Source organism: Podarcis erhardii, assembly GCF_964252035.2.
Source record: "Podarcis erhardii genome assembly, chromosome: 8".
Classification (NCBI taxonomy): Eukaryota; Metazoa; Chordata; class Lepidosauria; order Squamata; family Lacertidae; genus Podarcis; species Podarcis erhardii.
The window spans coordinates 69225866-69249049 of record NC_138499.1 but is presented as its reverse complement, the minus strand read 5'-3'; the positions used below and the strand labels follow the sequence as shown (position 1 = coordinate 69249049).

The 23184-nt window shown below is 41.2% G+C and overlaps 2 protein-coding genes across 6 annotated transcripts in view; one reads left to right on the top strand and one right to left on the bottom strand.

Annotated features, from left to right (window-relative positions):
- PIGN (phosphatidylinositol glycan anchor biosynthesis class N) overlaps nt 1-23184 on the bottom strand; it is a 336158-nt gene that overhangs the window by 93512 nt on the left and 219462 nt on the right. The window contains exon 1 of one of the 2 annotated variants that reach the window (XM_081872992.1): nt 11-206. The exons of the other annotated variant lie outside the window; for it this stretch is intronic. The gene's annotated coding sequence lies outside the window, so the exon portion shown is untranslated. Of the gene's footprint in view, nt 1-10; nt 207-23184 lie in introns of those variants that run through there. 2 annotated transcript variants of the gene reach the window in all.
- RELCH (RAB11 binding and LisH domain, coiled-coil and HEAT repeat containing) overlaps nt 303-23184 on the top strand; it is a 63086-nt gene continuing 40204 nt past the window's right edge. For 2 of the 4 annotated variants that reach the window (XM_081872981.1, XM_081872980.1), the window contains exons 1-10: nt 306-929; nt 12026-12115; nt 16327-16398; nt 16512-16567; nt 17222-17335; nt 18546-18746; nt 18850-18941; nt 19952-20227; nt 22266-22341; nt 22803-22898. In XM_081872981.1, the coding sequence (XP_081729107.1) occupies nt 410-929; nt 12026-12115; nt 16327-16398; nt 16512-16567; nt 17222-17335; nt 18546-18746; nt 18850-18941; nt 19952-20227; nt 22266-22341; nt 22803-22898 (1593 nt within the window). In that variant the 5' untranslated portion in view covers nt 306-409. Of the gene's footprint in view, nt 930-12025; nt 12116-16326; nt 16399-16511; nt 16568-17221; nt 17336-18545; nt 18747-18849; nt 18942-19951; nt 20228-22265; nt 22342-22802; nt 22899-23184 lie in introns of all 4 variants that reach the window. The other 2 variants (XR_014159126.1, XM_081872982.1) reach the window with 2 other exon arrangements.

Sequence of the window (23184 nt, the reverse complement as noted above, 5' to 3'; positions counted from 1 at the left end):
TTGCTTCTACCTTTTTTCCTCTTCTTTTTCTGAGCAACCCTAAAGCCTTGCTTTTTTTTTTCCTCCGTGGGCTCGTGGTTGTTTTCAAGGAGCTGCTGATTTCTCCCCACGAGGAAGGAGAGGAGAACAGCGCCCACGCCGACCAAACGAACCCTCTCGTCTGCCCAGAAAAACAGACGAGCTGCCCCCTCTGTTTCTTTCGAAAGTCTATACCGCTCGGCGAGGACGCCGGAGACCGGAAGCATCCGGGCGGCAACTCTCGCGAGAGGCGAGACCAGGAAGAAGCTGTGAGCTCTGAGGAGGGAGGAGGAGGAGGCGGGCGGTTGGTGGGCGCCGTCGGCTGCTGTGGTAACGGGGCTCCGTCGGGGGAGGGGGGAGCGCTGCTTGGGGCGCCTCCCCTGCTCCCAAGATGGCGGCGGCGGGCGCTGCTGGGGTGAACCCTTTCCTCAGCGACTCCGAGGAGTCGGACCCCGACGAGGCCCGGCCCGGCGGTGGCGGAGGCAGCAGCAGCAGCGACCCCGGCGGCGGAACGGCCGCTCCGCTCCCGCTGCCTTCGTCGGCCTGCTCTTCGCCGCCGCCGCCGCCGCCGCCCCTTCAGCAGCAGCAGCAGCAGCATCTGCCCTTGCCGCCTCCCTCCTCCCTGCAGGCCGAGGAGCCGCCTCGGGTCCCCGTGGACGCCCTGGCGGCTCAGCTGCTGCGCGACCAGTTCGTGCTGACGGCGCTGGAGCTGCACACGGAGCTGCTAGAGAGCGGCCGGGAGCTGCCCCGCCTGAGGGATTACTTCTCCAACCCGGGCAACTTCGAGCGCCAGGGGGGAGGCTGCGCAGGGGGGGCGACGACGACGGCGCCCACCCCGCCGGCCTCGGCGGCCCCGGGGCTACTGGCGGGGGCCGGAGTGGGGAAGGAGCCCGGCGCAGCAGGACAGCTCCGTAAGTTTCTTTGTGGAGGGAAACAAATAAAATAAAATGTAGCTCAGTTCCGCCGACTCGGTCCTTGGTTGACCTTGGCGAGTTGTTTTGGTTTCGATGCACTCCTCCTTTTTTTGCCTCCGATGAGCACCTGTCAGCTGTGGCAGGAGGGAGGCGAGGTGGGCAGGGTTTGTTTTTGAAAGCAAGCGGTGGGTTTGGCACGTGTAAGGTAATTCCCGGGTTGGGCTCACTCCGCTGCACCCAACCCCCTAATGCCCTGCTTAAGTTAGGTCAGTAAGTTAGCACCATCATATAGTTCAACATCAGTGCTTTTTTTCCCTAGGGAAAAGGGGGGTGGGGAACTCACCATGAAGTTTTTTGCAGGGCTGTTTGCAGTGCCACCCACACACCCAACTCAAGCAGACAATGACCTGGATTAGAATTGGCTACAACTTTATTGATTATTATTAATAATAATAATAGTAATAATTTATTATTTATACCCCGCCCATCTGGCTGGGTTTCCTCAGCCACTCTGGGCAGCTTCCAACAAAACACTAAAATACAATAACCTATTAAACATTAAAAGCTTCCCTAAACAGGGCTTCCTTCAGATGTCTTCTAAAAGTTTTGTAGTTATTTTTTTCTTTGACATCTGGTGGGAGGGCATTCCACAGGATGGGTGCCACTACTGAGAAGGCCCTCTACCTGGTTCCCTGTATCTTGGCTTTTCGCAGCGAGGGAACCACCAGAAGGCCCTCAGCGCTGGACCTCAGTGTCCGGGCAGAACGATGGAGGTGGAGATGCTCCTTCAGGTATACTGGACCGAGGCCGTTTAGGGCTTTAAAGGTCAGCACCAACACTTTGAATTGTGCTCAGAAACATACTGGGAGCCAGTGAAGGTCTTTCAAGATTACAGATATAGGTGGATATTTGGCTCAGGCATTGGGTATATATCCATTCCAGCCCCCCCCCCCCCCCCGAAAAAAAACCTCAAAAAAATTATTACATTTTTTAAAGGTAAGGGAACTCAGTTTCCCCGTATTCCTGCTAAAAAATACTTTTTAAAAACCCTGGTCAACATGTTGTTTGCCACAATTAGGGAGCTGTCCTGTAAACAAGGAGCTGGTATGAATGAGGCAGTGCAAAGCTACTCAGTTTAGCAATGGGGCTACTGCTAGCGGAGCCCACCTAAGCCTGGCAGAGAGAAAACAAACTTTTAAAGTAGTGCTTGAGATGCACCACCTGTTTTGATGCCTTAACATAATGCCAGGTTACCAAGTCACATGACTGAGCTGAGTGCTCCTGCCTCTGCCATGCTGCTTTGTCAGGGCTTATCCCAGTTTAAGAGCCTCTGAGCTCTGCTCAGCAAGCTAGGTCCCAGCTCTCCTGGGATGAGAGAGATGATACTCCCTGGCTGAGTCCAAGGATTAAGTAGTTAAGAGAGTATAACTCCCTCCCAGCTCAGCCATCCCAATAGATCTTGCTATAGGTGAAGAGCTTGCCTTAGTGGGAAGATGGGTTGTGTGATAGTACTATTAAGACTGGAACCCTATGCATACTTACCTGGGTATGTCCCATTTAACTCAATGGAAATTACTTCTGAGTAAATATAGGTTGGGTTGCAGGTCATCAGCCTTCATGCAGGTATATTACTTCGACAGGGTTGCTAGGTCAGAGGCTATTGCTTCTAAACATTAATGATGCTAGATTCTTGTAGTCATTGCCATCTTCTTATAGCATCTGTTTTTAACAGTATAGAATTGGATGTACATGTTGATCTTTTTCATTCTTGCAAGTAGCATATCATCATGAGCTCAGGCTGTGCTGATTATTCACACATCTGCAGAGGTGACAAGGATAGTCATGACTATTCCTGATCTGTGTGGGTTTTGCTTTCTTTTTGCAAGGCTAGACGTTGGGTCGGGTCAGGGGCTTCTGAATCACTTTCTACCTTATAAAAGTGAAAACTGACTCCCCTGTCACTTGCAGTTTGGTGCTGAATCACCAAGCCAGGGTTATTAGGAAAACCCAAGGAATCATAACCAGTTAACATTGGGTTAGATCCAGGCTCCTGCTCTTGCAATGGGGCCTCTTCTTCCTCCTCTTCCTCCTACAGCTTTCATGTGCTTCCAGAATTTGCTTTGGAGGCCTGAGGAACTTTCCAGAGCAGACGTTGGGAGCATTCAAGGTGCTGGAGCAGGGAAGAAGGCTAAACTAGAAGTCTCATTGTGAAGTGGATTTCCATTGTGCAAGTGGGCAGTCATCATTGGATGTTGCTCTTTATATCATAATAGTAGTTGGCCAAATAGAAAACACTGTGTTCATATTACTTGCTTTGTGTTTAGTTCCTTTAAATAACTGGCATGATGTTGTTTCATTGCACCCATGAAACAGTACCTTAAGTACTAGAAGTGGCTATTGACATAATTTGCCATAAGTGTTGGTGTCTTATGATGGAGGCTTGGCTGACGCTGAGGCATTGAATTGGGAAATGGGTATTCCTGTGGAAGTGAATATTAGCTGGTTTCTGTGTATTTTGTTGGAAAGGTACAGTGAGCATTCGGGTATGCACAAGTATCTGCAGAAACTCAAATTTGATTGAAATGTTTCTACCATTGCCGGGATATAGATAAAACAGATACTCATACAGAAGCTGTTGGATGTGCCATTGTATTAGTTTTATCTATAGGGTCAATAGGATTATGTTGTGTTCTGGATAAAATAGAAATAACTTGGGTTAATCATAAGACACATTGGAGTGATAGAACTTCCCAAGTATATCTCAGAACTTCCTGAGTTACAGAACTATCCACATTGGCATTTCAACAAGCATTATCAGATGCTTAGAAGACAAGTGTAGGTACATAGGGAAAATATTAATATATGGAACAATTTTTGTTCTTTCCAGCTATGACTCTTAATCTGTATTCTTGGAAGTAAGAGGGAACAACTCCTAGTCAGTTCTGATGAAATGCTGGGGTCAGATGTCTGCAGAAACACTGTTCATGTTACTATTCCATTCTCATGATCAACTAACTCAGGTGGGAACATTGTTTCCTTCTGTAAACTGGAAAATTGCAACTTGAAATCTTCTAGGTCACAAAAGTTAAGCTATAATTGTGTGTCTGTTCTCTGCCTCCATGTTATGCTTCTCAGAAGTTAGACTTACTCCCATGAACAGATCTTAACACGTGTTCACTAGCAAATTATAAGAATCTATTTTTAGAATTGTATAGGTAGAATGGACCCAATCCAACTCTGTCTTAAAATACTCGTTCCTAAAGCAAGTATGGACAACATATAGTCATTGAAGCTACTTAAGTTACATAACTCCTGTTTTTTTCAGTATTTAGAGGTGTTAACCATGCTTAGTAGTAGTACCAATATATTTTTTTCACTAGTATTAGTGTGGTATGACACAAATGACAGTCTATTATTTGATACATTTTGGGGTTAGGAAACGGCTCAAGGAGCTGCAAATGCATATCTAATGCCTCATATCTAATTATACTGAATGCTATTTTGCTTTCAGTCTTTAGCACCATGTTGGCATAAATACAGGTGTGATACTGATCTGAAAGTACAGTTATTCTCATCGTTTGATAGCTTTATTAACATAAATTATTGTTTTGGTTGAGACCATATTAATGAAGAATAGATACGGTACCTCTGTCACATTTTCTGACATGTTTTATTCAGTGTTTGCAGCAGGATCTTTTTGAATTTATGGTGGCATTCTTGGTTTAGCCAAGGAGAAATGTTCTTTGGTATTTTACCCTATAAAAATGTTCAATTATACTATAAGCTCCTTTTGAAATAGGAAGAATGCCAGTAGGGGTGAATTTTTCATTTATTGTTTTGGCACTAACTTCAGAAGGTGGAATCACACCACTCTCTCCCTTCCCTCCACATGTGAGGGTGAGAAGTAACACTTCCCAGGTCTGAAGAAATCTCAGTTTCCTCTTAAATCGGAACATGGGAACTGCAGTTTGTTCTGGACTGAGCCTGGAAGTTTTACATTTTCATTGCACATGCAATCAGGAGGAAGGAAGGAGGAAGAATGCTCTTTTTTGTCACAACTAATAATGCTTTGTGGTTATATCCAAACTGTGCCTTAGTGCATAGATTCACTTTTAGATGAAATGATTACTGAAGGTTGTACCATATTGTGGGCAATCCATCCTAGAATCCTATCTGTCCAGGAGCTTCAAATCCTCTTCAGGCATTTTCCATGTGTAGATTCTGTGCATGGAGAAGGGACAACAGGATTGTGCCCCTGATGTTTTCCATAGCCCTGAGCACACCTCTGGGTTTCTCTGTGTTGACATGGATTTATGTCTTAGCACTGGGATTGAAGACTTTTTTCAGCCCAAGGACCACATTGCCTCATGGGCAAATTTCTGGGGGCCTCGTGTCAGTCGTGGATGGAATGATGGATGTGGCTCTTTACTTTTGTATAGCTGGCTACATTCCAGTCCCTCAAAAGCCAGAAGTTTCTACACTCACACCCATGCACATATCTTTCCATTCAGGCAAGCAAGAGGCATTATCACAGTTCAAGGACATATTCCAAGCCAGGTAAAAGCATTCAAGGAGAGCTTGGTGAAGGGTGTGACCTGGAGAGAGTCCTGAAGGTCAGATTGAGAGGCCTGCAGGATTGCATTTGGCCCACAGGTTCCTCACCCCTAGCATAGTGAAAGCCTAACAAAGGCCAGAAACCCTATGTGGTATTGACAAGCTGGAACAAGTAGAGAGATGGGCAATCAAGATGATTAAGGATCTGGAAACCAAGCCTTATGAGGAATGGTTGAGGGAGCTGGGTATGTTTAGCCTGGAAAAAGAAGAGACTGAGAGATCTGATAGCCATCTTCTGATATCTCAAGGGCTGTCACATGGAAGATTGAGCAAGCTGGTTTTCTCCTGCTCTGGAGGGTAGGACCAAACCAATGGCTTCAGGTTACAAGGAAGGAGATTCTGACTAAACATCAGGGATAACTTTCTGACAGTAATAACTGTTCAAGAGTGGAACAGGTCCTTCAAGAGGTTGTTGACTCTCCTTCCTTGGAGGTTTTTAAGCAGAGTTTGGATGGCCATTTGTCATGGATGCTTTAGTTGAGATCCCTGCATTGCAGGGGGTTGGACTAGATGACCCTTGGAATCCCTTCCAACTCTACAATTCTATGATTATAGGCGATTCCAGGTCCCAGGTGTGTTTAAGGAGTGAGGTAGTAGCTGCTTTTGTTTAAGATTTTGTTATATGTAAATCCATGGAAACACATGGCTGTCCAGGCAGTGTGGACACGCAAGACATTGAACAGAGCAAGCAAAGCCAGCAGCACAGTTCTACTGCCTCTTTCTCTAGGCATTGGTTTTTGACATGGAGGAAACCCGGATTTCAGGATCTCTCAATTCAGCCCTCTCTGCCCCCACAATTGCTTACTTGGAGAGTATATGGTTGAGCATTGTTCTGTCTGGATATCTGGGAGTTATGCACTATTCATGAGGAATGGAAACGAGGTGGTAATAGTAGAAAACAAGACTATATTCAGAAAAAGTGCTGTTTTTGTTGAGTGGCTACTGTGTTTTTGTAGGTTATTTAGCTTAGAATTATTAAAAGTCCATTCTCATTAAGGCCAGCATTTGTCACATTTCTGTAACTCATACTCTGCTGGCATGAACAGTATATAGTAGTTTACAATGCTGTAAAGTTGGGTTGTAATGGTTAGTAAATATTTGTAAGATTTCAGATGTATTGTGTTTGTGTCATTTAATGAGTAGCATACGTTCCCTTTTCTGTTTCTTTTAGACAATTTTCTTCTAGTATGCTACTGTCCGCTTTGACTCTGTCCCAGGACAGCTAGCAGCAGAATGATGAACTCGTGTAAATGCTTCTACAGCATTTACCGTGTTGGTCTGTAATTCAGGTGTACTTGACCAGAGCTAAAGACTATCTAAGAAGAATGTATGTGGAAGAAACTTCTTGTAGTCCATATTTTGATTAGGGCATAACCTTTCAGATATTACTAATCAAAATTGCACTCATTCTAATTCTAGCATGAAAAGTAAACTAAGCACTTGCTTCCTTTGAGCTACTGAAATACAAGTGTTTACAAAAGTGAGGAGTTGTCTCTTTATCCCTCCCCATTTCTTGTTCACAGCAATCCAGCCTCATTTATTAAACCCCCAAGACGGGTAGGCGGACACTTTTCTGCCCCCCTCCCCTTGTTCTAATCCTGACAATTACAGCTGAAGGGCTCCAAAGTTATATTCCAGGCTTAACAGAGTTAAAGGCACTGTAACAATTCTAGGGCTTGAGTTTTTTCAAGGACTTCAGAACATTTATAGTTTTGGGAAATGATGGGCTTAACTACTTCATATTCCTCAGAGATGCCTCAGATAACAACTCCCAGCATGAAATAAGAAAATATAATTACTCCTCATATGCACAGTAGCTTAAAACAGAACCAGAGAAGTAGAAGTATTGACTCTAGCAAGGGAAATCAAGTCTGTTGTTGAATAATTAACCACTGAAAAAAGTTTGCATTGGATAGCACATGATAATCTGCTGTTACTGTAGAATTATGTTTTCATCTTGAGAAACAAGGCTTTATTTAAAATCATTCTAGCTTAGTACTTCAAGAAGGACATTAGATTATTACATAGTCATCACACCTAAATAGGATTGAATGTTTTAATTATTACTTTTTGTTCATCATATTATGCAGCCAGCTAATCATTTTGCATTCCATTTTCATTTTCATTGCAGCATCAAAAAAGGGTCGTAACTCTATGATAGACTAATTTTGGTTTATTGTAATCAAAGTTCTACTCAAATAAAACTTTCTGGGTCTGTCCCACCACACACACACACACACACACACACAAAAACGCTTTCCAAACTGATTCAGTGCACCAAGTCCAGTATAAAACATTCCAAGAAGCTTAGGTTTCTTCTGAAAAGACTTTAAGTTCACTTAGGCATTGTCTGATGGAGGATCAAATATTTGATTGATAATTTTTAATAAAATTGGGTGCTGAATAATTAGAATGCAGTATCTCTTCACTAATGTTCAGTAGTTGGTCCACAAACCCATAATGGCATTTTATGCAGAATTACAGAAGGACTGGAGGAGGAAGTGCTGTAGAACTTGAGTCTCAGCGCATGCTTACCAATTTAATAACTAGGAAAGTCACTTTTTTTTCTTGCAACCCAATCTTAACACTGGCATTATTGATTTTTCTGCCAAGTGATTTGCTCAGCTGAAGCCACAGCTAAAGCAGCGTATTTTTCTGGGGCAAGTAGCAGTTGTCCCAGCAATCGCTTGCAGTGTAGTAATAAGCTGAGTGGCAAATGCTTGGTCCATATGTTTATGATAAATCAATAAAAGAATAAAAAGGCAAATGCTTGGGCCTGCTTAACTTGTCAACTCCTTGCTCACAATGGTTGTCGGCCAAGGTTGGCAACCACGATAGTGTTGCACTATTTTTATCTAAGCAAAATGCAGCGCTTCACTTTGAATGCTGCCTCCTGATGGTGTGTGTGTGTGTGTGTGTGTGTGTGAGAACATACGGTATATAGGCTGGCAGTACACATCAAATTCAGCCCCTACACACATGCTCTTCATAAATGTGTACACCTACTAGAAGATATACACAGATTGGCAGCAGTCATTTTAGTCTTTTGCACTCCCCTGATGTTTCTCCACAGCTGCTTGTTTCATGGTCACTCCCTCCTGATAAGAGGAAGAGAGCATTCACAAACAGACTTGTTTACAAGTCTATAAATTGCAGCATATTTCAGAAGATATCTGCTATTTATATTCCCTTAGTTGCAAATTATTAAATCAAGGGTGGAGAACTGCTGACCAACAGCCTCTTGTCCTTAGTCATGCTCATGCAGAAATTAGCAGCAGCAGCAGCCAAGAAAGCTCCTGTTCATGCGGATAGTACCTTTCCCCCCTATACTATATTTATGCATATGTAAGAGTGATTTTGAATAGGCAGTTTGGGAGATTTTTGCCTTCTCCATGCACTGCCAGACCCATGACCTCAAAAATCTCCTGTGTGCCGCAATGAATCATAGAGAACATAAGCCATTTGAAAGAATGGAACATTTTGCTGCATGACAGATCTTCAGGAAAGACGAGGAGACTGAAAGAAGATGGATAGCCCACTGTTAGCTCTGACTCCGTCTACCTCTCGTATGTGGTCCCTGTGAGATTTCCCACTCCCAAAGGAATACAGACCCAGCACAAAAAGGTACCCCACCACAGTCTTAAAATAAAAGCACTTTGCACCTGTGTGCTGACAGAAGACTTGTGTCTACTGCAGTAATCAAAGATCTTGCAAACTGAATGCATGTTAACATCTGTTTCAACTATATCAACATCAAATGGAGTCCCTACGTGATAAAGATAGCTTGTAAGTTTTCAGGAAGACAAAGTGTTGTGAAAATAAATTCTACTGCCAGTTTTGTTCGCATTCTTGGAAACTCTTGAAAAGTTGCTTATTTTCATTTCATTAAAATTATCAAATCTCCTTAGTGCCTTTTACTTCACATAATATTCCTCAACTGATCAACACGTTATTTTTCTCAGATTTTAAGCGGTTACCTCTGGCATGAATAATAGCAGCAAGTCAGTGTAGAGTATAGGTGTGGAGTTTTGTGAAGTAATTTCAAAAAAACTTGTTCTACCTGTTGACCAGGAATATGGAAGTTTGGAGAGTTTCTGTGCTTGGCAGAAACTGTTCATGAGGCTGACTTAAGAAACAAGCTACAGCCAGGCCAAGGTGCAGAAAGAACAACTTAGTACAGATTATTACAGGAAATAGGAGAGATGGAGCAGAAGAGTAAATTGGCAATTTAGATGGAGAGCAATTTTATGATTTCAGTGCATCCTGTTGATAGCACCAGAATAATGATATATTTAAAAAAATCTTTAATTTTTTAAATTTAGTTCTGTATTAAGACCTGTGTGATTACTTAACAATTATAAGACTATACAGCTCTTGCATTTACAATGGGCACATCCCATTAACTTCAGGGGCATTTACTCCTAAGTAAGTGTATATGATTACAGCTATAATACTCCCCCACTCCCTGAAATAGTGCAGTCATACCTTGGAAGTCTAATGGAATCTGTCCCGGAATTCCGTTCGACTTCTAAAACCTTTGGAAACCAAAGCGCAGCTTCTGATTGGCTGCAGGAAGCTCCTGTAGCCAATTGGAAGCCCCGGAAGCCCCATCAGACGTTTGGGTTCCAAAGAACGTTCACAGACCGAAACACTCACTTCCGGTTTTGCAGTGTTCAGGAGCCAAAACGTTTGACTTGCAAAGCGTCGGAATCCAAGGTACGACTCTATTACTATAATGTGTTTTGTCTGTCCCTCGGTTTATGATTCTTTTCCAGTTTCCTGATAAAGTACTCCAGTTCTCCCACCCCCAGAGTAATGCATAAATAGTTCTTAGTAAAATATTACTAAAGAAAGGAAGTTGATATTTTGCATCTACTCTGTGCTCAGTAAAGTAAAAGAAGCGGATCTCCTTGAAGCCAGCCATGTAATCATTTAATTTTAAGTTTCTCATTTAGTTAGAGTCTAGTGTTTCTCAGACTTGGATCCCCAGCTGTTGTTGGACCAGTGGTCAGAGATGATGGGAGTTGTAGTCCAACAACAGCTGGGGACCCAAGTTTGAGAAACACTGAGCTAGACAAACCTTAGTGTGAAACATGCTAACTGCATAGTATAAAACAGTGTTTCAGACATTATAGTATAAAACACACTTACCGTATTAGCCAGAATATAAGCCACACTTTTTCCCCCAAATTCCGACCGTGAAGTTATAGTGCAGCTTATATTTGCAACCTTACGATATCGCTGCTGAAACAACTGCCCTAGGTCCGCGTTCCTGCCTTGCCTTCCAATGCTGGAATGGAGAGCACCCCCCGCCTCCCAGAATGCCACCATGAGGGCCAGTGGGGGTGCAGCAATAAAGCAGGGGGAAGGCCGCCAGCAAAGCAGCGTGGCTACCCCACAGGAAGCAGCCCAGAAGCGCGGGAGAATGGTACCCATAGGATTTTCTTCTACGTTTGCCATTTATGGGTGTGAGTGCCTGCAGAATTTAAGCTAGCGGTTTATATTCGGGTATTGTCTTTTTTTTCTCCCTTGAATTTTAAAGGTGCGGCTTATTTGCAGGTGTGGCTTATATTTGGGCCAATACGGTACTGCAAAGAGATTTATTTCCCTACCCTTTTTAATTTCTTTACAGTTCTGTTAAACTGTTTCTAACTAGTTTTATGCAGGTGTTACTCCCTGTAGTAAGACAGCTCAGTTCCTTCTCCTGTTTCATGGCTTGGTTTAGAGTTACAATTCCTGTGCAGAATTGACTTTTCTTCTTTTTCGCATTTAAATAGGTTTCAAACTTATGTTGCAATTCTACACTTAGCGTGTTTTCTTTAACCACTGAATTTGTGTATGTTTCAAACATGGGTGTAGTATAAGCAGCCTAAAAGGAAACATGCTGCTATTTGAGACATTCCTGTCCCCATATTTTTTCTTGCTGTCTTCCTCTTCCTCTTCCTGATCATTGGGGAAACTCCTCTTATTATTGTTAGATTTATATCCAGACCTTTACAGCTGTCATATATAGGTATTCGGCATAAACTCTTCTTTTCAGTGGAATTGCTACTATGCTTACAACACCTATCCTGTCTCTAAATTGACTTCTTTTCATTCTGTTCCCTCTCTAAATAGAAGATCATGCTAAAAGAGAACACATTTTTGTGAGAGAAAGTTGAGGCAAACAGGCAGTGAAACGTTTTGTGGTAATGAGAGGAAAACAGGTATAACTTAAAGCTGGCACTGTGTTATGGAAAGATCATCCAGGGTAGCGTTTAACTAGATTTTACTTGGAGTAGACCTATTGAAGTGAAGAAACATGACTAATTTGGATACATTAATTTTAAGTAGGTCTACTCTGAGTAGAACTTTGTTGAATACCACCCAAAGCTTTTTTTAAGTCCTTTGCCATGTGCAGCCTCTAACTTCAGTTGGGAAACCCTTGTACAGGATGGGGAGAACAAACAAAGCTCAAATGTTTGTTTAAATATTTTTAGATCGAGCTGGAAGCATTAGCACTCTTGACTCACTGGACTTTGCAAGATATTCAGATGATGGCAACAGGGAGACAGATGAACGGCTGGCTGGTGAGCAAAATTTCATATAAAATAAGCTATTGTATGTTGCTCAGTGAATTTTTATTTAGAAATAGTCTTTAGGTGTGTCACATTTATTTTTTAAAGTTATCTTTTAAATAATGCTTTGTAAAGTTTCTAGTAACGTGGAATATTTTTGAATGGTTTATTAAATTTGTAACAGTACCTCTTTGGCTAGTTGATTTATTTATTTTTAATACAAAGAAACTGTTCTTTAAAAAAGTCCCATTGATCCATTTTATGCTTTATGTCTTTTTCTGTCACTGTAATAATTGTCACAAAGCAATAGCATTTGAAGTCAAGCTGAAGACAACTACTGCATCTAGTTTTGTAAGGAACAAAATGCTGTTGAGAGACACAAATCCTTTTAAATATGAAACCTTTTGAATGGCTGTTTATGTTTCTGCTAAATGGTTTCCTTATTGGTCCAGAAAGACTAGTGTGAACAGGCTGACTAGCAGTGTACTGTGTTGTACAATTCTAAATGAAATAGGTTAGAAGTTGTGATAATATTCAAATATAAAAAATGTTTAAAGTTGATTTCCTTAAAACTGATAGTGAAGACAAAAGCCTTATATGATCAACCTTCTAGCGTAATACTTTTGGGGTTGAATATTGCATTTAAAAAGATTGTCAGCATTCCAGAATTATCATATTTTTCCATGTATAAACGATGTTTTTTGCTTTAAAAATTTAGGCAAAAATTGGGGGTCATCTTATACATGGATTGTGAATGCACAGGCGTTCGGCCCCAGGCACTGGTATGGGCGGCCTGGGCTCAGGCTCTTAAAATATGGTAACCCTAACTTTGGACAACCTCCGCAAAAAAGTTCAACAACTTTGGGCGACCTCCCACTCCCAAAAGCTCAAAGTTGTTCTGTTTGATGCTTAAATTATTGATTTCTTAATTTTAGGTTCAAAAAAAGGGGGGTCATCAGTCATCTTATACATGGGGTCGTCTTATACATGGAAAAATATGGTATACTTCTTGGGTTGAATGTTGTGGTGTCCTGCTGTTTTATCTTGAATTTGCCAACCATTAAGAGCCACAAAAGAATGGGTTTTGTCTTGATAAAAAGATCTTAGTGGTTGTGTAACAATTGGTTGCCTGTCTTCTGCAATAGTTGTGTTACCTCACATGTTTTAGAAAAAGAAAAGTGAGGGGGCTTTAATTTCTTCACAGCTCCACGGAGAAATCGCTGCCCTGGTTTAGCTATCACACTGAACTATGATTTAGGTTGGCATCCAAATTAGGCTAGTGGATTTTCCACTGGGCCAAGGAGAATGAGCTACAGGAAGCCTCCAGATCCTCCCACCCTTCCATCTCTGACACAGTTGTCAGAAAGGGTTTGGAAATGGTGGCTACTGCTTTGCTGGCTATGGTTGGTTTGCAACGAAACAATTTTAAAACCTGTGGTGGGTCAGAATTGCTCTCAGGGTACTGGCATAACATCTGCTTACCTGGATGGGGTTGGGGGCAGGGCATAGTCAGGGTTGCAATATGCTGCTCCTGGCCAGCCCTAACCCAGCCCGGTAAGCAGCAATGATGCCAATGTTGAGATGGTAAGCTTCAATGATGCCAGTATGGTTCACCTCACCACATGTTCCATATCTGCTGTTGGCAGAGATTACGCCTTTCCCCCTAAGGTGGTTATGCTTATTGTGAAGACTTGACATGCTACAAATTCCAGGGAGGTAGCTGTGTTATTTTAGCTACAACAGACTTAACAGTCTCCTGTGGGCACCTTTAAAGGCAAGTGACAGGAACCAGAGAAGCACATGAAGTCTAGAGGATAGAGGAGCCCTCTGAAGCAGCATGAATATTAGAGGAAGGAGCAGGGAATAGGTGCAGACTGGAAGCTTGTGCTAGCAGCAGATGCACTTTCTACTCACACAAGAGACCATCTGGATCCCAGCCTAACATATTTATTGCAGCAAGAGTGTTTTTGGGTTACATCCAACTTGATCAGTTGAATTTTCAGAAGCTAATGGAGAAATAAACATATTAGTCAAAGCTGGAACAAAACTCTATTGTTTTTGATTCTGCTAAAGTCAGGGCTGCAGTTATGAAGTCATTATTATCAATGGGGGGGGGGAAGTCTAGTCACTGTTATATTTTTACCTGAAAAGAATGAAAATAGCTCATAAAATTGTAATAAAAACAATGACTTTTTTTTTACTAGAATATGTGGGTTGGAACCAGACAAAGTTAGTTGTGCTTTAGCTTGCCCCATCGGAATCTAACTTTAGGGTGCAATCCTATAACACCTTCCTGGGAGTAAGTCTCATTGAACTCAGTGCTTGATTCTGAGTAGACATGTATAGGATTGTCCTGTTAGTCTGGAGCCAACCATCTGTTTTTATTTCAGCCAGTCATGCTTGATATATTGTTGAATATCTATAATACATATATATACTAGCTGGATTAAAATGTTAAATGTCTGAAGAGAAACCATGCAGCAGAGTAAACTGTTTTAATGGTAAAATTAAGTACACAATGTTAAGTTACACTGGTTGTTTAGTGTATTTCACAGCTGTTAATTAGATAATAGAAAGACTTTGCCGTCTGACATGGGTTTATGTGATATGGTTTTTCTGGCTTTCTGTGCCCTTGGTGATATGTCTTGCTGTTGAACATTAGTTTCCTTACTGGAATTCCTGAGCTTCTCTACAATTTGTGTTCTTGCTATCTTTTTTTGAACATTTTTATCATCATGTTGCAGGGCATTTCTGATCTGCAATTGTTCTGTAACAAACTATTTTTATATCTTTTAAAGGAAGAACCTTTTAATTTAAACTCAATTCATCTACAAGTTGAGTAACTTTTCAAAAAGCCAAGGTTAACCAAATTGTGCTAATGCTGGCTGCTTCTACAGAATTAATTTATTAATCAGTAGAAAGTCTCAACATTGTTTTCAGACTTTGTTGCACAGAAATATTTGCAGATCAGCATTGCTGATTCCTACAGATTTTTTTCACTTTCTCATCAGATCCTCAGTTGTGCTTTCGTAGTTCTGCAGTAAAGTTCTGTGCATCAAACAAGTTCTTTCCATGTAGTAGATGTGACGTACTCTAACTACCCATTCTGTTTTTAAAGAAGAAAAATGCAAACTGAGTGAATCTTTTTCCCATACACACTTACTACCAACATATTACACAAATTCATCCATAAAATACAGTTATCGCCATACATTATCCAGGGGTGAAAGGCTCCAAGAAAACAGCACCTGCTTTTTTGGCACAACCTAGGTTATTCCACTATAAAGATTTTAAGTAATTACCTAAAAAATACAGGACTGTAGTCAACTAGGTTTTACCCAGAGTAGGCCCATTGAAGTTAATGGAACTAACTTAAATATGTTGATTAATTTCAGTGGCTCCAAATTAGTTGAATACCACCTATAATTTTCCCCAGATTATTATATGTTGATAGTGTTACATGTTAATTACAAATGTCCAGAGTGAATTCTAACCCCTTAACTCAATCAATGTAAGTTCCAGTTCTGAGATATTTGATAAATTGGATCTACTTACATATTGTTCAAAGTGCTGTGGCAGAAAGCAATTCATAAATGTTAAATTATCTCATCTTGTCTAAATGATGGAACAAATGTTTTGTTTGGAAAATTATTAAATGTGTCTCTAGCAAAATTTAAAGTGGTGTAAGGAGTAAAACCAGCCCACTGATAAGCTGCTCCAAAAACCATCATGCCACATAGAAAAACATAGAGCTGCCTCCAGTAGCTGTAAAAATGTAGATTATAACCTGTGTAGTTGCTGATAATTCCATTTTGTTGATGAAAGTTGTATTTCAAATTCATCCCAGTCCCTCAAAGCAAGTCACGCTCATCTTCACACTTCTCTTTTTCAACTTTAAAGTATTAGTCGTCATTAATGCCTTGTAAGGAAAATCTTTCAAGCTTTCCAAAGTGGTACAATATTCTGCTTAAAGCCTATAGCATTCCTTGTCAGACAGCTTAAGTTATTCATTAAGGTTAGACTTTAATTATGGAAAATGTTCACCAGTTTGCTTCAGTCTAACTCTGCTGCATGCGTTCATGAGTTCCATAAAGATTGCATGCTTTGTCTTTAATACAAATTGTATTTTATTTTCACACCCATCCTTGCTTTTTTATATTTCATTTTTGTTTCCCTATTCTTGGTTGGATACCTGTGTATGTTTAATCCAAATCCTTGTCCAGTCCTGGAGTTTGAACTACGGAAAGCAAAGGAGACCATTCAGGCCCTCCGAGCCAACCTGACTCAGGCTGCAGGTGGTGTACATAAACCTTTTCCTTAGTTTTTTTTTTTTCATTTTGACAAAATAGCAGTAGGTGATGCCTCACAAAATGGAGAATAATAATTTTTTATATATTGCTGTTTGCAGAAAATGAAGTTCCTTTGCAGGAACGGAGAAATTACAAATCAAGTCCTGAAATTCAGGTGGGTAGTTTGGACTGGGGGGGGGGGACACCCTATTATTTGCTGTTATCGTCCACCAGCAGTTAGCCAATAGTCTTTTTTATAATAAAAAAGCAATATTTATATACTCCTTGATTGCAGTAAAACTTGTAGGTGGTGTGGGGGCTGTTTGCCTGTAGATAGATATAGATAGATAGATAAATAGATACATACATACATAGACAGACAGACACACTACACAATTAGCTTGTTGAGTACACCGTGTAAACTACTCTGTGATATCTAGACATGACTGAGCTGCTATCTTAATACATATGATAATGATAGAATAAATACAGTGGTGCCCCGCAAGACGAATGCCTCGCAAGACGAAAAACTCGCTAGACGAAAGGGTTTTCCGTTTTTCGAGGTGCTTCGCAAGACGAATTTCACTATGGGCTTGCTTCGCAAGACGAAAACGTCTTGCGAGTTCTTGCGAGTTCTTTCCCTTTCCCCCCCCTTTTTCTAAGCCGCTAATAGCGCTAAGCCGCTAAGCCGCTAATGGCCGTGCTTCGCAAGACGAAAAAACCGCTAGACGAAGAGACTCGCGGAACGAATTATTTTCGTCTTGCGAGGTACCACTGTATTCTAATGAGAGTATTTACACCTCTTACATAACTTCCTTCTTTTTCCTAGGAACCAATTAAACCTCTTGAAAAAAGAGCTCTAAACTTCTTAGTCAATGAATTTTTATTAAAGAACAGCTACAAGCTTACTTCAATAACTTTTTCAGATGAAAGTGATGATCAGGTAAGTTTGAATAATAATTCCGTTACAGCTTGTCTTTTCCCCACTTACCTTTCCAAGCACTTGATAATTCTTGAGACTAGTTTCCAAACAATATTTGTGTAGTGACTCATATGTAGGAGAGACTGGTGCAGGCTTATTGTTTTGGTCATAGCAGGAAATAGTAAACCACAAATGGAGGCCCACAACAAAATACGTCTGTCTATCACCAGCTCCTGACAGTGGTGCTCCCCCCTTCAGGGCTGCAGCCAGCTTGGAACATGAACTTTGTAGTGCTGTTCAGGACTCATAGAAGGAGATAAGTCTTCAGGAGGAGCAGGTGTTCGCCCCCTCACTCCTAAAATATTCCATTGCTATGCTGTTAAGTGCTGAAAGGTTCAGGTGTGGATCTGGCTGCCAGCCTGGGACTTCTTTAGAGGTTTCTAGAGAAGGAGAAGAAAGATGAGAAAGGCCACCTTCCCTGATTAGCCTGGGAAGAAGACATTTCTGTGGTTTTTTAACTTGGTGGCACCCATCTCTGTAACCTTAGAACCGGGGGGTGGGGGAGATTTGCAGGTGAAATTGTCCTTTTTTTCTTTTCTCATTCCTGAAACCTCCCTATAGACTTGGGGCAGCCATACCCAGCTAGCTGATACAAGGCCAGAGTTCAGGTGTTATAACACTGCTTTGGGCTTCTCTGTCAATCTCCAACTTTGCTGTAGGGTTGGTGAGTCCTTTATCCCTTTTATGGGGCCTGATGGCCACTGCTCCCTCTGATTCTGAAGCCATACCTGGTCAAGTTTTTCAGCTCGCCCCTCTGTCTTCCACTCAGCAATTTCCCCCCTCCTTTTTTGGCAAATGTTGACATGGTCTCTTGCTTCTTACTGGGGATTTCCCTAAGGTGCCAGGATCCTATCTGCCATGCTGATTTTTGCTTATAAAGGGGATTTTCACAGCATGGCTTATTTTGGGGTTCAGTTTAAGAGTCTGGCTGTCTGGTCCATGTTGGACATCTGTTTGCTTCAACCCTCCCCCATCTGTCTTGTTTTTCCAGTCTGTTGCATCTCAGAAGTCATATAGCTCCTGTCTTCAGCCTTCTGAAAGGAACACCAAGCTTGCGCATACACACACAGGCATGCACATGCTTATGTCTAACCAAGGTCAACTCATAACAATACTTGATGGGATGAGAAGGGAAGTTAACAATTAATCTTCTGCTTTTACACTTCTAAAGGATTTTGAATTATGGGATGACGTAGGACTGAACATTCCAAAGCCTCCAGACTTGCTACAACTCTACCGTGACTTTGGGAACCACCAAGTAACTGCAAAAGATGTTGTAGATGTAGCAGTTGGCCCGGAAGAGGATGAATTTGACGCAACCACTCCTATCCTAGAAAACATTCCTATATTTGGAACACCAGAATCTATAGAGGTAGACAAACATCATTCACTTTTGTCAGTTTAAAGCCTGCTACCAAAATGCAGTTTGATGAATTATTTCCTTCCCCACCCCTTTATGTTTTTTCCCCCTTTAGCAATGTGTAATGGTGCAGAAATTGGAAGATCAAATTAATGTGTTAAGCACCGAGAAGTGGTCTCTGCTGGAACAAATACGAAGGCTTGAAAGGTATACCCTCCAGCATTGTAGACTATGTGCTTTTTAGGAAATGGGAAGTTACTTGGCATTTTATAGTCTCAGAAAAGACGGATGGCACAGATAAATAAATGAATCACTTAAATGCTCAGTAGTCACCTCATTTACAACATAAATGGTAAACAATTCAATATTTACTTGACTTTGTAACTTCTTGTGTCTTGTTGATCTTAATGGCACAGTTAAGCGTGCCCAACTTTGTTTCATTTGTGCCCTAAATTGCATTGAATAGGCCAGACATTGAATTATGCTGCTTAAGAAACCACTTTGCTTACCAATGTGGTTTAGTTGCTATTTTCAAGCTAACAGCTTTCAATACCATCAACCATTGTATCCTAGAACACGAAGCTCCAGGGAGCCTTCCCACAGCAGCTGGTCAGAAGGAGGAATGATTACTGTTCCTTACTTATAAGCTCTTATGGCAAATTTATTTCAGTAGAAAACTGCTAAGTTTTATTCCTATGAAGTGTAACTAAGGTTTGTTCTATGCCTTGTAGCTTGTGGTTTATCTGGGAGAGTTAAACCATGAGCCTGGTTTCAGACCATGGCTTAGCTCAGCAGTACAGATAAATAACCAGGGAGGAGGAAAGTGGCCATGGTCTTGTATTTAGGAGTCCTTGCATTTGCTCATTTGGGTTAAGCCAATGACATGCTCCCTTCAGTATGATTTTTATCATGGAAAAATGGGGTTTTAATGGCTACAGAAGGGTTGCGGAGTCTGTGGTCCTCCAAAGGTTAGATTCCAATTCCCAGATTGGGAATTATAACACAACATTTGGAGGAGTTCCCTATTCCTAGGCTTAATAAATAATTTTAGAAAACCTTCCAGTTTCAATTCCTAAGCTTCTGAAATAGGCTTTGTGTATATGACCTGGAACAGATTTGGAAAACCTGTTAATATATATTTTAGGTTACTGGAAGTGGTTTACTTACTAACTTGTTTCTTAATTCCAATCCTTTATGTCCTGCCTCCCTCTTTTCAGTGAGATAGAGTACTTAAGAAATGAAAAAACTCCTGTTCCAGTGATATTCGATTCAGTCCAGTCATCTTTAGCTCAAGTGCCTCTCACAGTCCCAGACGATAACGGGAGATATTTAGATATCCAGAGTTCGCTTAATGACGGTCAACATGGTGACACTGAAGAGAAAAGGGCTCCTAAAGAAGATATGAGAATTTCTTTTCCTTTGAAGGAGAGAGAAAAACTTCCATCTTGTCCTCCATCAAATAAAGCTGCCATACACTTTGATAAACCCAATAGGTTAGTGGCTTATTCTTTTCTCAGAAAAAGAATACCAATATTGTAAGATTCTTTTAATGTTTCACTTGCTGTACAGGGGCAGATTTAACAAGTTTGTGAGGGATCTGAATTTTTAGTGCACACCCCCTAAGCATTTGGGTTTCCCCCCCTTCTGACATGGGAAACTGCCATGCGTGAAGCTAACAGTATTTCTCCTGCCTACCTTCCAAGTGTTGACCTGAGCACTCATGCTCCTGCATTGTGTGTCCAACTTGCTTGCATTCCTACCATTTAAGCACTGTTTGACTGTGGCGGTCATTAAAATAAAATAAAAAGGCTCATGGTTCACTTCTCCAGCCATGGAAACTGCTGCTGCAGGATTAAAAGATGGGGCTCTGGTTCATAAACACTTCATTCCTGCATGTACATATTGCTTCTTTGTATCACAGGTCAGAGATTTGAACCCTAGCCACCGCCACCACCCCTATTAAAACAGATGGTTATGCCTGCTGCAAGTATGTTGAGGCCCTAGCTTTGAGATGAAAGGTGGTTTGTTTGACATTTGGGTGCAGCCCCAATGAGGCTGTCTCGTGTTCCTTTTGTTCTTCCATCTTGTCCAGGTACCTTCAGACCTTTTCAGACCCAGGTTCCACGTTTAACCCAAACATGCATTTGGGGATCCAGTTCTTAAATCTTTTACCATATATTTGCATGGTGATGGTGCTCCTGTTGTGACCCCCTTGGGATCAGGCGATGACCCGCTAGTGGGTCGTGACCCACCAGTTAGACCAGTGATCTAGTCCAGTGTTCCCCAACCTTGGGCCTCCAGCTGTTTTTGGACTGCAACTCCCATCATCCCTCGCTAGCAAGACCAGTGGTCAAGGATGATGGGAATTGTAGTCCAAAAACAGCTGGAGGCCCAAGGTTGGGGAACACTGATCTAGTCATATAACATCATGAGCTTATAGATACTAGTGCTCATCTTTTACCTCAAGAAAATGTGCAGTCACACTATAGGTTTTCATGCCTTACTGGTAATGTTCATGTATAGCATTTTTAAAAGACTTCGTTATGTGTGTTTCTCACCCTGAGCCTCAAAATAATAGTTTTGAATATGCTTTAAGTGGGACTTGATAATGAGCTTTCTTTTTGAAATGAATAAATTACTCATAAGCAATTTGAGATACCTCCTTGAAATCAGGACTGCTTCCTGAACGCTCTTTTTAAAAACCCAAATTTGAAAATTGCTACATTTGTATCAAAAGACTGAAATATAATTGGCTCAGAATATTACCAAAGTCAGTTTCCCCATTTGGTTTGTAGTAGGCAGATAACCATTTCTATCCAACATTGTAAGATCTGAGGATTTTGATTCTTCCCCCCTCCCTAGTACATTACATGCAAGCATAATTAGGGTGGCATTTTAGTAAAATCCATTTGAATCTTAATCCTAGTTTACATGAATTACGAATGGTTCTTGTTTCCATTTTGGAACGTTCTGTTGCATTGAGAAACATAACTTTCATCTTTTCAACAGACATGTGTAACACCCCCTTCCCCTAGTAAAATGCCTTTGTAAGCTGAGTTGGGTTGCACTGTAAGAAGAAAAGCGCAATATGAAATTTATAAACAAGACAGGTAATTCAAAAGATAGCAGTTGTTAATTACACTTTCCTTCTTGGTAACTTGTCCAAGCTCAGTGTACTTCTCTTTGTTGGGATGTAAATGAAATAATCAAGAAATAGATAAAACTGAAATGTTGTTGCTGTTTTTTATTTTAAAAATCTGTTTACATCAGTGGGCAAGCTTTTGGTTTCTCGTGGAAACTAGTTTTCTCGGTCGAGTAATATAATCTGTATGATAGTGTAGGAGTAGCATTTGAGAAGTTTTTGGCTAATCTGTAAAGCAGTTTAGAATTTTAGCAGCATGTATACATACACACACACACACACACACACACACTGTGTTCTGTAGCTGTCAGTTGTGAGTCAAAGAGCCATGCTACTAATATCAGTTATCCAACTGTCTTCTATTTCTCCCCACGCCCCAACTACTGCAGGAAGCTGTCACATGCGTTCCATCAAGCATTGCTGTCTTTCTGTCAAATGTCAGCAGAGAGCCGTTTGGGATCAGAGGTATATGTCCTTTTTGGAAAATGTTAAATCTTGATGAGTCGTAACATCCAGACTGAGGAGACCATATTGCTGAATTTTTAATACTCCAGCAGACTTCTGGCCCGTTGCTTATGTAGCTCCGTAGAGGAGATTTTAGAACCCTTGGACTGGTTATTACCTTTGGCAGCCACACCCAGTAGCCTCAACAAGTGCCATTGTTGAAATGGGGGTGGCTCCAGTTGTATTACTCAGATGGAATTATACTGCTCCTCATGTGTTAGCCTACACAGATAACTTTTGTGTCTTTTGGTTTCAAGACGTTTAAAATGAGCATGTCAACCCAGTATCCTGTTGTGTGCTGATTTCTGGGACGGAAACCAAGACGTGACTGATTTCTTAATTTACCTTAAGAATTGCACAAATGCCATTGCAGAATATTATTTCTTTTTCTTTCTTTTTTTAAATCAAAATTGCACTTCCAGGTGTCCCGAATTGCTGATAGTGAAAAAAGCGTCATGCTGATGCTTGGGCGTTGCTTGCCGCATATCGTTCCTAATGTCCTGCTTGCAAAGAGAGAGGTGAGAAGTCCAGACATTTTTATTTCAATTTTATGCAACATTTCTGTTTATTGAGAAGTTAGTAGTGTTTATTATGTTGAAGTCGATTACTTGCAATCATCTTATTACTTTTGTGCATGCATCTCTGCTCCTAGAGAATGGTTGTGCACCTCTGCCAGGTGAGTTTAGCAAAACAGCATGATATCCTACTATTTGTCCTTTTGCTTAAGATCCTTGATGGCACTCTGCAGGGCTGTTATTGTGAGTCCATCTGTTTTGCCCTTCAGTTTGCTTACTTGTGTTAGCT